Consider the following 16,133-nt stretch of genomic DNA (forward strand, 5'->3'; position numbering starts at 1 on the left):
CACATCCCAAATGCCAAAATGAAATGTACCTAAATTTTCTAATCATCAAGTGTAGAGGGTAAAGAGAAATTGAAGAGAAATTAAAAATATCCCAGGATGTTAAAAAAAAATCCATAGGCTAAAGATTCAATCCTCTGTCATCTATAGGCAGCATAATTTTGGGTCATGTAACTAAAGCCTCTGTGTTTACATCTATAAAATGAGAGGAATAACAGGTACCCCACAGGGTGTTGCAAGAACTATTTTTTAAACATGATTATGAAGTAGGGGCACCTGGGTGGCTCAGCAGATGAGCATCTGCCTTCAGCTTGGGCCATGATCCCAGGGTCCTGGGATCAAATCTGACATCAGCCTCCCCACAGGGAACCTGCTTCTCCCTCTGCCTATGTTTCCGCCTCTCTCTGTATGTCTCTCATGAATAAATAAATAAAATCTTTTTTAAAAAAATAAAAATAAAAATAAAACATGATTACAAAGTAAACATGTCTAATAAAAGTATAAAACATTGGATGGAAAGAAGACATACCAATTCAGGATAAGTGTTACCTATAGTATGGACAAAACAACAAGAATAGAACAGGGGAGGGATAAACAGAGGGTTTCAACTGCATCTAAAATTTTCTTTTCTTAAAAAAAAGTGTCAACATTTGTTTATTGAGTGGTGATTGCCTGAATGTATTTTACTTTCCTGTATTATTGAAATATCTAATGATATTAAGATCAAACAGAAGCCAGCAGTTATCAGTGGTGAAGACTGTGATGTCTGGAATCAAAGCCTGGATTTGAATGAAGATCTACAACTTATTATCTGTGTGATCTTAGACAAGTCATTGAACTTCTCTGAACCTGAATTTTCTTATCCATAAAATGGGAATAATAATAGTATTTGTCTCATGAGGCTAAAGTTAGGTAAGGAATTCAGAGTTTGCCCAGTGTCTGACATATGGTAAGTGTTCAAAATTCAGTAAATACCATTCTCTCTTTTAAAAATCATCATCATCATCATCATCATCATCATCATCATCATCAAAAACCACCACCAAAGAAAGTTGGGCATATTTTCTATTTTATTTCCAGAACCTACAGATTGTGAATACTATTATTTTATTCAATGAAATCATTTCAATGTATTTTCATTAACAACAAAGTAAATGAAACATGTTTTGAATCAACAAAATGGAGTTTACTGATGATTTGGCCTCACCTTCATTCAGCAGAGAAGAAAACCTCACTTTCACATGGCCTATCTCTAAAGTGGACCCCAAAAAAGGCCATCTCTCCGCAAAGTGGCACTTTAAAAAAAGAAACCCTGTCAAGTGCTCATAACGACATCATGTTACCTTGAAACCAAAGAACTTAGATCACTTTTGATGGAGTCATTGGTCCAAAAGCTGCTATGTGGCTCTGGGTATAACCTACTCTGCAAGTTGTAGATCCAAAATTCTCCTTCCAGAGTTCTTTGCAGCTGAACTAAGACCAAGGTAACACACTTAGGAACTTGGAAAGAGCTCCAGATATTTTTAAGTGAGAAAAGCAAGTCTCAGAATGGTATGCACAGTGTGGTGCCATTTCTAGGACACGACAAAATCTATGTCTTACCCTAAAAAGCAAGAGATTCTATGTCAGCCTCCTCTTTCACACCTTCCCCTTGTTTCCTTTTACTGATAAACAAAATTCAAAAGCTCCTTGGAAACCGCTGTTCTCTTCCTACTAAAAGTAGGCCCCCATGACCCAGACAAGTGTATGTATCAGTAGGTGGAATGGAACTTTCCCTGTTGTTCCAGAAAGGAAACAAATAATGGAAGATGGAGCAGACAATCCCTCTGAAGGGCTTATAAAAAAAGAGTCTAAACAAACAGGGCTACCCCTAAAGGCCAGCCCCCTACCACAGTCTATGTAATTAGAAGATAGAGAGAGGACCACCTGGTGGCTCAGTGGTTTAGCGCCACCTTCAGCCCAGGGCGTGATCCTGGAGACCAGGGATCGTCGGGCTCCCTGCATGGAGATGCTTCTCCCTCTGCCTGTGTCTCTGCTGTCTCTCTCTCTCTCTGTATGTCTCTCATTAATAAATAAATAAAATCTTAAAAAAAAAAAAGAAGATAGAGTGAGGCAGAAGGGTCTTTGGAGGTGGTAGTTGCTGCCTTAGAAGTACTTGGTATCACTTCCCCACCCCCAGGCCAAATCCAAGCATAGGGGTGAGGTCTAGGAGATTTACTCGTAGGGACATCTGGCATCTTATTCCCCAGCTTATAAGACTATTTGTGCAGGGGACTGGCTAACCTTTGGACTTATTTGGTCAAAGAAGATAGAGAACTGGAAAGAAAGCACCCCAAACTCCTTCCCACACCCCAGTCTTATTTAAATTGGAGAAGGAAGGGTGACATTAAACTGGATATAGGATTGAAGTCTTCTTTTGAAATGTCATTAAATATCAGGAAAGATGTCAACCAAATGTGACTGAAGGAAGTGATTTAAAAAAAATCACACTAATTTTTATGTTTATCTCCCCAGGAGGAGTTCTGACTGCTCAATAAACATACGTATTTTCCATATCTAAAATCAGAACATAGAAAGTTGATGCATCCTCTGGGTAAAAGAGCCAGCCTAAGAGGTGTACTACAGACCAAAACATAAGCATGAAGATACCTAAGGCTTAGTAACAACATGTATCCTTCTGAATTATTTGAGTTTTCAACACAAAATATTATCTCTATAATAAAAAGTTAATCAAAATGAGCTCTAGTGAAAGGAAATTCATTCACGTCTAAGGTTCCACATCAGTTTTTTTCTTCCTTATTCATCTAGCTGAGTAAATTTAGTATAGGCAAAGAAGAGCTGGCCTCACCCATTTCAGGCAATCAGGGGGACAGTTTCCAGGTTCTCTGAGCCATATTGTAGAGTTATACACCTGCCAGTCTCTATGTAATGGGAGGACGGATGGAATTAGCCAACACAAAGCACCTAGGAGTTAGCCATGGTGCTAGATAGCTTCTCTACTTTCTCTCATGCTATCCTCATAACAAGCCCAAGAACAGGCAATGGTAACTCATATCACAGGTGAGAAAACTAAAGCCTACTTACCCAGCTAGTGGGTAATGGAGTAGAGAATAACTTTCCATTTCAAGAGTCCATGATCTTTCCACTACTTTTTGTTTGTTTGTTTGAGGGGAGGATTCAAAAACTATTAAAAAGTACAAAGAATAAGATAACAACTACTTGCATTCCTAGCATCTAGAATTAATCATTGCTAATATCTGGAGATAGGTGCTTCAAATCTTCAAGCCTATATTACTTTTATCTAAAATGGATATGGACTTTACAAAGAATTTAAAGTAAGCAAAAAGTATAAATACAAGAGCTAAAAGAATTGTTCTGAATCCCATTATCTAGAAAAAGGAAAATACTACTAAACATCTTTTTAGTCAACTTTTCGTTTATATTTATACACACAGGATGACACATGGACAAATAGATAAAATATGATTTTTAAAATACTCTCATAAAAATCATCATATAGTAAAGACATTGCATAAATAAAAATCTCAAATACCAAACTGAATCTTATTTGTATTTAATAGTAGAAAAAGAGGAGAAGTGAAATTAAAAGAAATGTTGAAACTTTGATTAAATGTTTCTTCTTAGAGGAACCCTCATGCACTGTTGGTGGAACACAGTCTGGTGCCGGCTGTCTGGAAAACAGTATGGAGGTTCTGCAGAAAGCTAAAAATATAGCTACCCTACACACAATGGAATATTAGCCATATAAAGTATGCAATTGTGTCATCTGAACGGCATGAATGGAGCTAGAGAACATTATGCTAAATGAAGTAAGTCAATAAGAGAAAGACAAACACCACATGATTTCACTTATGTGCGGAATTTAAGAAACAAATCAAATGAGCAAAGGGGAAAAGAGAGATAGAGAAACCAAGACACAGACTCTTAACTATAGAGACTTTTAATATCAATTTCTATAAATGGGATCCCTGGGTGGCGCAGCGATTCGGCGCCTGCCTTTGGCCCAGGGCGCGATCCTGGAGATCCGGAATCGAATCCCACGTCGGGCTCCCGGTGCATGGAGCCTGCTTCTCCCTCTGCCTATGTCTCTGCCTCTCTCTCTCTCTCTGTGTGTGTGACTATCATAAATAAATAAAAATTTAAAAAAAAATTTTAAAAAATTTCTATAAATTGATTCATTTAGATTCAATGCTCACTACTATTTCCTTTTATCACAGCTTTTTAATTCCTGTATTTTAAATTTTTGATTCATCTTTCAATTAGCTGGATTTTATTTTTCAAGTAGGTTTCTGCAAGAGGGTTTCATGGGCACACCCAAGTTCTTTTTATTATACCACCCTGACTCATTTTTGACTAACACTGTGGTTTTCATTTTTTTATATTTGCTAGAATAGGTTTTCAAACAGAATCATAGGCAAAACTCCTCATCTGCAAAGCAGCCTGTAACTGTCCAAGGCCCTCAGGAAAATCTTAGGGTCGCATAAATTCCAGTTTGAAATATATATATATATATATATATATATATATATATATATATATATATATTATGAGTTTAGGCATGATAAGTCCTGCTGTTTTGTATACCAATGCTTCAGATAAACAGAATCATTTTAATAGACTTCTGAACAGTGAATATGTATTTTCTGAGTATTCATGAATTGATTACTCACTAAATTAATATGCCCAGTTCTTTTTTTTTTTTAAAGATTTTATTTATTTGTTCATGAGAGACACACAGAGAGAGAGAGAGAGAGGCAGAGACACAGGCAGAGGGAGAAGTAGGCTCCATGCAGGGGGCCCAATGTGGGACTTGATCCCAGAATCCCAGGATCACGCCCTGAGCCAAAGGCAGACACTCAACCACTAAGCCATCCAGGCATCCCTACCCAGTTCTTTCTAGAAAGGCATTGTAGCCACTTATTACGAGGATGCATTTAAATAAAACTAATAAAATAGAATTAAAAATGGAAAGCCAGAACCAAAGAAGGTTAGTAACAAGGACTCTAATCCCAAAGACAAATAAAAGTAGCTCAAGTCAGCAAGTATGGCCTTTCTGAAGGTCAGGCAAAAGTAACAGAAGGCTCTGATATTATTAACTTGTGTGGTCAGTTTACTGCCCTCAAGCTTTCTCATGAAAAGTCACATGAAAAGAAGAGGAATATGCTTGCCTTAATCTCAAAATGTGGGACACCACAAATAATCACTGAGTCTTTTACTCTGTCTCAGTAAGCATGGGGTGGAAGAAAGTATGTGGGCTTGCATGCATAGGGAGGGAAACATAGCCATGCTACCTGTATGGCCCTCAGCAAGTCATTTCCCTTCCAAGTCTTGATTTCTTGCTTGCAGACATGGGGCTTCATGCCTCATGGATTAGCATTCAATGGCACAGAAGAGACACTGAGGAGAATTGTCATGCTGCTTGTATTTTCATTCTTTGCCCTTGTTAGATACTTACATTTTGCTTATTTGCCACTGGGTAAAACAGGATTTGTAAAAGGTGGGTTGCATTATAGCAAGGCGGCAGGTGTTTGGAATCATATCCCTCCCTTCCTGCCCCAGCCTCATTCATTCTGTATGTAGAAGGTTTCCATAGAACCAGACTGGGATTTTTAGAGGCCTGGACACTAAAAGTGTCATTTCATCTCATACACACCCCAAAATAATATGTATAATACTAAAGTTTAAGATAAATTTAAGGAAGGTGAACAAAGTTCTCGTTTCTCCCATGATGACTTCTTTAAAGATGTTTTGAAATATCATATATCAAATACTTTCCCCCTCACAAAAGCTCTTATGCTTGTTTGTTTTTTGGTTTGCATATGTATGTGTGTGTGTTTGCCTGTGTACATGTGTTTGAACATGTGTGTGTATGTAAACATGCCTGTACGTGTTTATGTTTGCATGTGTGTGTGTGTGAGTATGCTGTGTGTGTGTGTGTGTGTGTGTGTGTGTGTGTGTGTGCCAATCTGCAGAATTGCCTGGGCAGTTATATATAGCTGATCTGGCACTGGGGATAAGACCTGTCCTGTGGATTGCTATGAGGGTAACTAGACTAACATGTTATAAGGAAATGTATGTACTAAATATCCAAAGACGGCTGGTTTTGTAGGCAACCTCCTTTCATCTGGTTGGATATTTCCCCTGACGGGCCTCCTTAACAGTAGCATACCTACTTCCCATCCACCCCTCACTCCTATCCCAGCACAAGAGCTTTCTAATTTAAGGGATTAGCGGAAAGGGGGCAATGGACTTGGGTGCTCAGTCCACTCACTTCTTTCTTCTTGTTCTGCCCAGCTATAGGAAAGACATGTTTTCCACACAGTAGGATTAGAGGCAGAACCAGGGAGGGGGAGAAGTGGAGGTCCTGCTCTGCCAGTCAGGACTGGGAGAGCCTGCCTGATTGTGGCTGACACACTGGCAAGTTCATTTAGCTCTTACACCCATGCCATGCTCCCAATATCAATTTTATCCATGACATTGATTTATAATGCCCTGACTCATGGGTCCAAGGTTATTAGCTTTTGTGCAAATTTTAAAAAGCACCCCTACCACCACCACCACCATGGGTGAATACAGCCCAATAGACATTTAGCTTCACAAGAGGATGGCACCTCTATGGGAAGAAAGAGATGCCACTTTGCCCAAGACAGGGCTTCTAGCTTGATGCAGGGTGTAAGCACTGCTCCTAGGCCCAGGTACAGTGTCCATACCACATGTGTGTGTGTTTGCCTGTGTACATGTGTTTGTACATGTGTGTGTATGTAAACATGCCTGTACGTGTTTATGTACCACACAGTTGTGTATAGCAGTCCTTTTGGAAACAAGGGCATAATTTGCGAGCCCTTCAAAGCCCTTACAGGGCTGATTTCCCTTTGTAACCTTATTAATATCAATAATAAAAAAAGAAGGTGGATGTCACATGCCTAAAAAGCCCCATGGCTGTGGTAAATGGACAGCATAACAAACATCAAACCACACAAATCAGACTTATGCTACTAAGTATAGATTCCTAAAATAACAAAGCATTATTTTCAGTAAATTCCAATTACTAATATTATCAAAATGCATAACAGACCACATATGGCTGCAGGTCCAAAGAGAGGGCTGGAAGTGGTAGGTATGTACTGCAGATGTTCCAATACCATCAGCCAGGGGTCCTGGCATCCATGGGTCACCTGAGCCAGTGACTCACCTCCACAGGTCTCCTGTATCCGCACCACATCACCAATTTGAAGGGAGAGCTGGGGGGCTCCACTCCCTTGGAAGTTGTATATGGCTGTGAAACAGAAGAGAGGGGCAGCATGGTAAGACCTCTGGATAATGAGAATCACTGTTCCTCTCTGCTCTCCTTGAGTTTACCTGACACTCATTCAGCCTACAGGGGTTAATAAGACCAATGCAGAAACTCACAGCCTCCTACAGGAGTCAATGCAGGCCTAGCCTCGTTGCTAAAGGCCTCTACTCATTAACCAAACCTGACCTCTCCCAGCACAGGTCCTGTACTCCAGTTTGCATGCCAAAGAGGCTATTGATATCATCTACCATTCTCACAGTGTGCCAGGCATGTCCTCTGTATATCTTCTCATTCCATTCTAAGGTATAAACTATGATCCCATTTTATAGATGGAAAGCAGAGTTGTTAAGAAGTTAAACAATTTGGTCAAAGTCATCAGACCAGGAAGTGACAAGAAAATCAGTATCTAACTTCCATATTCTCAATCACTATGATGAGCTGCTCCCCAATTACTCCCTCCCAATGACAACAGCCTAACATTCAAGTATATACTCTGTCTTCCCATTTCTGTTATCAGTCCCTGGGGAACAGTAGTTGGTTATGAACATTCAGAGTCCCCCCTGTGCTGTCAGAACCTCCACTAACCTCTTAGAACACAAGATCATGGCATATCATTGCAGTGCACAGGCCCTCTTCAGCATCACTTACTAAGTGAGGCCAAGGCCACATTATTAATCCAGATTAGGGATGCAGCCTACTTTCCAAAGGCTAAAATGGAATCACCATCTTGAGAGGTTTTCAAGAACATAATAGGACAGAATGCGGTTTGATTTAAGGAAAAGATTCTCAGGAGGATACAGTATAGTCCTAGAACGTTGTCATCATTCATTCATGCAGCAGACATTTAGTAAGTGGGTATGATGTGCCAGGCACATGCTAGGCACCGATCTTGCTCTTTTGGGGAATACAGTAATAAATAGAAGTTTACAAAATATGAGACATGTGAAAGAGGAAACAACAGGGCCTGGCAGAGAGTTATAAGACACTTCAATTTTTGTTGGGGTACTTAGGGAAGGCCTCCCTGAGCTGGTACATGAAATACTTGAGCAGACCAGCGAGGGGAACACCAAGGGAGGGGCATTTCAGGAAGAGAGAACAATAGGTGCATGGGCCCTAAGAAAGGAAGGCACTTGGCATATGCAGAAACCATCAAAAGAAACTGCTGTGGATGGAATATGGTAAGAGAGGAGAGGGTGACACAAGATGAGACTGAAGAGGTAGAGACCAGGTCAAACATGGCCTTTATCATGAGTTTGGGCTTTATTCCAAGAAAATGGGAAGCTGGAGGGATTTTATTTATTTATTTGGAAATGCCTTTATTAAGATATAATTTGTTCATTTAAAGTATATAATTCAATGATTTGTTCACAGGGTTGTGTAGACATCACTGTGATTAATTTTAGAACAATCTCATCACCTCGGAAAGTTCTCCCAGCTCCACATAGCCACTAATCTACTTTCTGTCTCTACAGATATGCTTATTCTGGGCATCGTATATAAATAGAATCATGTAATATATAATCATTTGTCAGCGCACTTGGGTGGCTCAGTTAGTTAACTGTCTGCTTCAGCCAAGATCAGGATCCCAGGGTCCTGGAATTGAGCCCTGTGTCAGGCTCCCTGCACAGCAAGGAGCCTGCTTCTCCCGGTCCTCCCTGCTTGTGTTTTCTCTCACTATCTCGGTCTCTCTCTCTCTCTCTCTTTCAAATAAATAAATAAAATCTTAAAAATATATATATATTCTTTTATGACTGGCTTTTTTCACTTAGCACAATGGTCTCAAGATTCATCCATGCAATTAAAGCAACTTAATTCACTCCCTGTTTCCTCATATATTAACAAAACAAAATGCATTCAAAAACTCTTTGGGTGACTTTAGCAAAAATGGCAGAGTAAGGAACTCCAACTGCCTGTCCCTCTAAAGAAGCAATGAAAAATCTGACAAAAGCTTGCAGAGTCAACTTTATCAGAACTCTGGAAAATACTCAACAGTTTATAGCACTCAAGCAAATGCTTAATCAAGAAAAAGGCAACTGAAACCTGGTAAAGCTTTGTGGCATTTTAACTTATTCTTGTTCCACTCTCTACCCTCCATATCAGTGGGAATTTTGAAAATGATATTCCATGTCCTTTATGTGGGTTTCTAGTGCTGGAGGGAGCAGAAAGAACATTGCTACAAGAAACTAGTTATCTGTTTTGATCTGTTTGTGAATTCTCTAAAGGATTAGAGCTTGCCCTTTATTATTATTTATTATTTATGCTTTGGAGGACCAAGGGGAGAGAAGATAAATTGAGTCAATGGTGAGACTACCATAAAGATTCAGGATTCCTCTCACTCAGTTCACTCTATCTTCTACCCTGTTTGGTCACAGGATTCATCAGCATGAACCTCTATTTGGTTTAGAGACCACTGGAATTAGAAAGACAGAGCAATGGCCTTCTCATGGGCCTTTCCACATGTACTTCCACCTCCCTCCATCCAATCTCCACACAGCAGCCAGAGAAATAGTCAGCCCAATAGGATTATATCACTACTTTCCTTAACTAATACCCATCAGTCTTCCATCTGCTGGCATGCATATAGACAGAAGATGGTCTATCCATACAATGGAATATTTTTCAGCCACAAAAAGGAACAAAGCACTGATAGTTGCTACAATATGGATAAATCTTAAATGTATAATACCCACATATACCAAGGGATCTAGAAGGATATGTATAGGACTGTACACATGCTAAGAAAGGATGGGAAAAAGCCCTAAATTCTCAACTTTGATTGACCTTCAAGCTCCATGCTGGCAGGAAATGCAGGCTAAGACAGAGTTGCAAGTGGTCTGGCTACATGTTAGAGGTATGCCCCTATACACACACACACAGGGTCCAGCTACAAACAACAGATTTTTTTTTTCTTTAAACTCTAGGCATTTGGAGATTTAAGTGACCAGTCTTCACAAAAATACTGTGGAAAAGCCACTAAACAAACATACTACTACAGCCTATATTAAGCAGATATAACCAGCCCTGGCAAGGAGGAGAATCTGATATCTGAGAGCACGTTATGATATTCAAGGTATCCAGTTTTCAACACAAAATTATGACCCATGTAAAACAAAACAAAACAAAACAAAAGCAAGAAAGATGGCTCACTCACAAAAGGACAAAAAGAAGATAATAGAAATTTTCCACAAAAGGATGAACATTGGATTTATAAGACAAAGACCTTAAGTCAATTATCTTAAATATGCTGAACTAACTAAAGGAAACTATGGCCAAAGAACTAAGTCAAACCAAAAGAATAATGTCTCATCATATAGAGAGTATCATTAAATAGAAATGACAAACTAATAAAAAGTAATTCTGTAGCTAAAATGTACAATAACAAATGTGAAAAATTCATTAGAGAGGCTCAATAGCAGACTTGAGGAGGCAGAAGAAAGAATCAATAAAGTAGATCAGTTGAGATCAGGCTGACTGTGAAACAAAAAGGAAAAAGAATAAAGAAGAATGAACAGGACCTAAGTAACCTGTGGGACACTATCAAACACACCAACTTCACATAATAGGAGTTCCATAATTAGAGGAAAGAGAGAAAAAAGAACAAGAATATTTGAAGAAATAATGGCCAGAAACTTTCATTTGATGGAAGACATGAATTTACAAAGTAAAAAAGCTCAGTGAGATCTGAACAAAATAAACACAAAGATATCCACACTGAGACGTAATTATCAAAAGCCAAAGACAAAGAGAGAATCTTAAAAACACAGGAGAGAAGCAGCTCATCATGTACAAAGACTCTTCAATAAAATTAATAATGATTTCTCTTCAGAAACCAGAGAGGCTAGAAGGCAGTGGATGGCATAAAGTGCTAAAAGGAAAAAACAAAGAACAAAAACTTCAACTAAATTCTATCTCTCACAAAATTATTCTTCAAAAATGAACAAGAGATAAACAGAAATAGAAGTTTGTCACTAGTTGACAATTGGAAAGACAAATGCGTAAAACATAATTATAATAATAGGTACATAATATATAAAGATGTAATGTGTGACAATAACAACAAAAGGGGAGAGAGAGATTTGTACAAAGATTTTGTATACTATTGAAGCTAAGTTAATATTAACTCAAAATATATTATTATTGTAAGATGTTAATTGTGAACCCACGGTTAATCCCTAAGAAAATAACTAAAAAAAAAAAATACAGAGAAAAGTAAATGAGAAAAGAATCAAATCAGTAAACTAGAATAAAATCAATTAAACACAAAAGAAATAGTAATGAAGACTGAGGAACAGAAAAACATGTAAGATATATAGAAAACCAGTAGCAAAATGTTAAAAGTAAATCCTTCCTTATGAGTATTTACATTAAATGTAAATGAATTAAATCCTCCTGACATAAGGTAGAGATTGACAGAAAATATTATAAAACACCACCAACAACAACAACAAAAAGCCCACCATGATCCAACAATACGTTATCTACAAGAGACTCACTTTAGATCCAAAGACACAAGTTCAAAGTGAAAGAAAAAAATGTTTCGTGCACATAGTAACAGAAAGAGCACTTAGTGAGTATACTAATATTAGACAAAACAGACTTTAGGTCAAAAGTATTACAAGAGACAAAAAAGAGCATTATATGTTGGCAAAAGGGTCAACACACTAAGAACATAGAGCAATTATAAACATATGTCCCTAATATCACAGCACCAAAATGTATGAAGCAAACATTGACATGATTAAAAGGAGAACTAGGTACTTCCACAATAATAATCGGAGACTTCAACCTCCCAATATCAATGATGGATAGAACAAATAGGCATAAAATCAGTAAGAAAATAGAGGACCTGAACCACGCTATAAATAACCAGACTTGACATATACAAAATACTCCATCCTACAACAGCAGAATGCACATTCTTCTCAGGTGCACATGGAACATTCTCTAGAACAGCTCATATGTTAGGGCACAAAACACATCTCCATACATGAAAAATACTAAAATCATACAGAGTAACTTTTCCAACCACAAAGGAACAAAGCTAGAAATGGATAACAGAAATAAAACTGGAAAAATCACAACTATGTGTAAAATAAACAACATATCCTTTTTTTATTTTTCTTAAATGGGCTCCATGCCACTTTGAGACAAATGAAAATGAAAACACAACCTACCAAAATTTACAGATGGAGTGAAAGCAGTTACAATATCAGTGAAGGGGGGCCTTGGAGAAGAAATGAGATCAGAACCACCCTCAAACATAAACAAGAGGTATTTATAATGTTGCTTCACTGTGTCCCAGAGAAATTGCTCTTTCATGTTGTCTTTATATCTACTACATGAGGTAGTTACTATTTCCATTTTACAGATGAGGAAAATAAGGTTCAGAGAGTTTGAGTGGCTCACCCCAAATCTCTCCTTTTCCTGTCGTTAAGTCATAGAGCCAGGACTCAAACCCAGCCCTGTGCCTTGCTCATTCTCTGCACCTGTTACCCTGCCCCCACTCTACCACCCCCACACAGAACCTAGATGGCAGGAATTCAGGTGTTCACCAGATCCTTCTTTATGCTTCAATTTTCTCACATTCTCTAAGAGAAAAGGAAGAAACTTACAGACTATTTGGTCTAAACACCTATGTAAATCAGCTCTTTCACCAAGGGACCAACTAGTCTTCATAGGTATTCCTTGAAATGGAAAGTCTCAATCCTGAGAAACAATAAAGCTTAGGAGCCAAGAGTCTATCTGGAGTCAGACAAATGTGGCTCTTAAGGCCAGTTCTAGTCTTTGTTGATGCTGACCTCAAATCCAGAGCCACAGTATGTGATATACAGGCTTTGTCTTGCACAAGGCCACCCAGGCAGGAGAGCATTGGAGGCTAGTACCCAACCTGTGATCTACTTGCAAAACTTGTACCCTCTCTGGGTAGGGAAGAGGTATTTTTTGTAATCCACACAAAGTCACTGTGAGGGCCAGTGGAAGCCTGCCTGAGCAGCAACTTCATCTCCTGAGCCTCATTTTCCCCAACTGTAGAATGGAGGAGATGATGGTCCCAAATTTGCAGGGTCCTTAGGAAGGTCAACTGAGGTTAAGACAAAAGGGCTTGACTGGTGTCTGGCCATAGTAAGTCCTCCATAAATGGTAATCATTTTCCTCTTTAACTAGCATTATAAAACCTCCTAAAGCAATCTATTTAGAAGAACTCCTTCAGAATTCTTCTTTAAGTCACCTTTAAATCTGCCTCCCTGTAGTTTGCAACAAATGACACTGTTGGTCAACACTGAATAAAATTAATCCTTTGTTTGAAAGCAAACCTTGAGAAGGTCCTCAGGGGACTCAGGAATCTCTTCTCCTGCATAAACATAGCATGTTTCTTCATTCTTTTTACACTTGGCCTGATTTCAAACCCTGTACCCACACAGGCTGCTGATATTTGGACACACTCCAGCTTGCTGGTGCCCTAACTCAGAGTCTCCACTCCCTGTTCCCTCCAACCCCAGAAACTTGGCTAAGAACATGCCTGTCACAGGCCTGGGCAGGGCCACCGAGGCAAATGAGGTTTCTAACAGAAAAAAAAAAAAAAAAAAACATCTATAATATGAGTTGATCTCTGAAGCACTAGCAAATTAGGTCTGTCCATCAGACATTTGGAAGAGGAATGACTGTGTTTTTCTCCCTGTTTCCACCCCATCTTTCGTTAGGAATCCCTCACCCTGCCCAGCTCTGTCAGATAAGAAAGTTCTAATGAATCAACTTAAGATGTCTTGGACAGATCTTGAAACCTGGTATTCAATATGAAGGTCTATATTCATTCCAGTGATTCACATTTTATGAAAATGAAAGCAACTGATGTTACTATTTATTTTATAAATATATCTCTGCCTTTGCATAAGGGCCTCTATTCTTAAGGCTCTATTTGGAAAAAAGTAGACATTACTGACAAAGGAAGTGGCTTTGCATACCAATACCCAATTCTGTTAAATTTTCTAAATGACTAACAGGAAACATTGAACCAGAATGCCACTGTTTGCTAAAGTTTGATTGCTTATCTCTGATCCTCATTTGAGCTATTTCTGGCCGGTGTAAAAACAGATCACCTTCTTCCCTATTCCCTATAGGCTCAGCCACTGTCAACTTTTGAATGAGGGATGAAAGGGGCAGAAAAAAGGCAAATGTAGGACAAAAAATAAGGAAAAATCACAGAAATCATACCCTGCCCCACCTTGCTCATGCCTGCCCAAGGGAAGATAGACAAGTGGCAGTTGGCAGGATTCACAGAGACAACCATTCTAGCTTCCTCTTTCATATAAGGTCTCCAGACACTAGAGAATATTGACATATCCTCGTGAAAGATTTGACCTTTCCTTATATCGAAGTACTTTACTCAGGAACCAAGGCGGCAGTTGGTTACTATAAGCCCACTCAGACCAAAATACTTATAGCTGAGGATCAAAGGGATATATAAAGTATCAGGGCCATCTGGGCTCATTAAACGCAATGAGGACTCTTATGTTGGAAATCTGGGTTGGCAAGCCAATGCAAGCAGCTACTTTGAGACAGGTGAGACTTCCAACAACCCTAGAAATAGAATCTGCTAATTAGCTACCAATTGTACTTAAACCTGCTGAGATACACTGCTCATCAGGAACCCAAATTGAGAAACAAGGAAAAATAAGCACCATTGTTATAGTACACTAGGGTTGGATCTCTCTAGTTTGTACAATGTTAGAAGATAAGAAGATAAGTCCAATGTTTCTTTTGGATTTATAGATGAGGAAACTGAGACACAGGGAAGGTAAACAACTTATCATAACTCATAACTTTGATAGATGGAAAGATATATCCATCCAGAAGTCTGCCTTCAAATTAGTAAACACTTTTTGCCCTCCTCTAAATAGTAAACACTTATTGTGCACATATCATGTACCAAACATATATGTTTTTCAAAAGATATTTATTTCTGCATCTACTATGTGCTACTTAGTATTCTGGGTACTGGGATGACAGGTAAAAATCCCTATCATTCTACTAGTATCACCTCCTTTCTTCTCCAGTACCCCTCCAGGGTATTACCCTCACATAACATATGAGAAACTCCAAGAGAGATTAAGAAACTTGCCCATGACCACACAGGCAGAAAGTGGTAATAAGTAGATTCAAGTCCAGATCAGAGTCCAAATTCCTTGCTTCCTTTACCAGCCCATTTCTGATGTTATAATTTATTGTGTTTATGTGTATGCATGTATACATGTAGGTATGTGTATGTGTGTATATGCTGGATATATACTTACACACATATGTAAGTATACATATATATAGTATAAACACATACACTATATTGTTCATTTCTTATCTTTTCCAGCATCAGTGAGGGTGAAGACAGTCTGCCTTTTTGACCAATAAATTCCCAGTGCTGAGAACAGCACCAAGCCCAGAGCAGAAGTTCAATCAATATTTACTGAGCTTTAATAAATACTTGTTGAACTGAAGGGATATGAACATGAAGAGCAAGTATGCCCCTTTTTCTGGCTAAACTCTTTCTTGAATTTCTTGAGATTACTTCAGGAGATGCTGACCGAGCTTAGTTGCCAATTTTGATTGTAGCCATCAAATGCCCTATGACCTTTACTATAGATTCATACCTCATCTGGGGCCCTGCTGTTTGCTGGCATGTTTGAAAAGCTTCAGCAAATAGCAAGTGTTAATAGAATTTGGACAAGTTGATGCATCTGAGAAACAAAAACAATAATGGAGAAAAAGAATGCAGTCGCCTAAAACTCACTTCTCTCATCCCTGAGCTGGGCTTTGGAGGGTCTCTACTCTA

General features: G+C 38.7%; 1 protein-coding gene across 1 annotated transcript in view; it reads right to left on the minus strand.

Moving 5' to 3' along the window:
* Positions 1-16,133, minus strand: part of DOCK2 (dedicator of cytokinesis 2) — a 397,956-nt gene that overhangs the window by 370,247 nt on the left and 11,576 nt on the right. The window contains exon 2 of the mRNA XM_077895573.1: positions 7,211-7,294. Coding sequence (XP_077751699.1) covers positions 7,211-7,294 — 84 coding nt within the window. The remainder of the gene's footprint in view (positions 1-7,210; positions 7,295-16,133) is intronic.

This window comes from Canis aureus, chromosome 4, assembly GCF_053574225.1.
Source record: "Canis aureus isolate CA01 chromosome 4, VMU_Caureus_v.1.0, whole genome shotgun sequence".
NCBI lineage: Eukaryota > Metazoa > Chordata > Mammalia > Carnivora > Canidae > Canis > Canis aureus.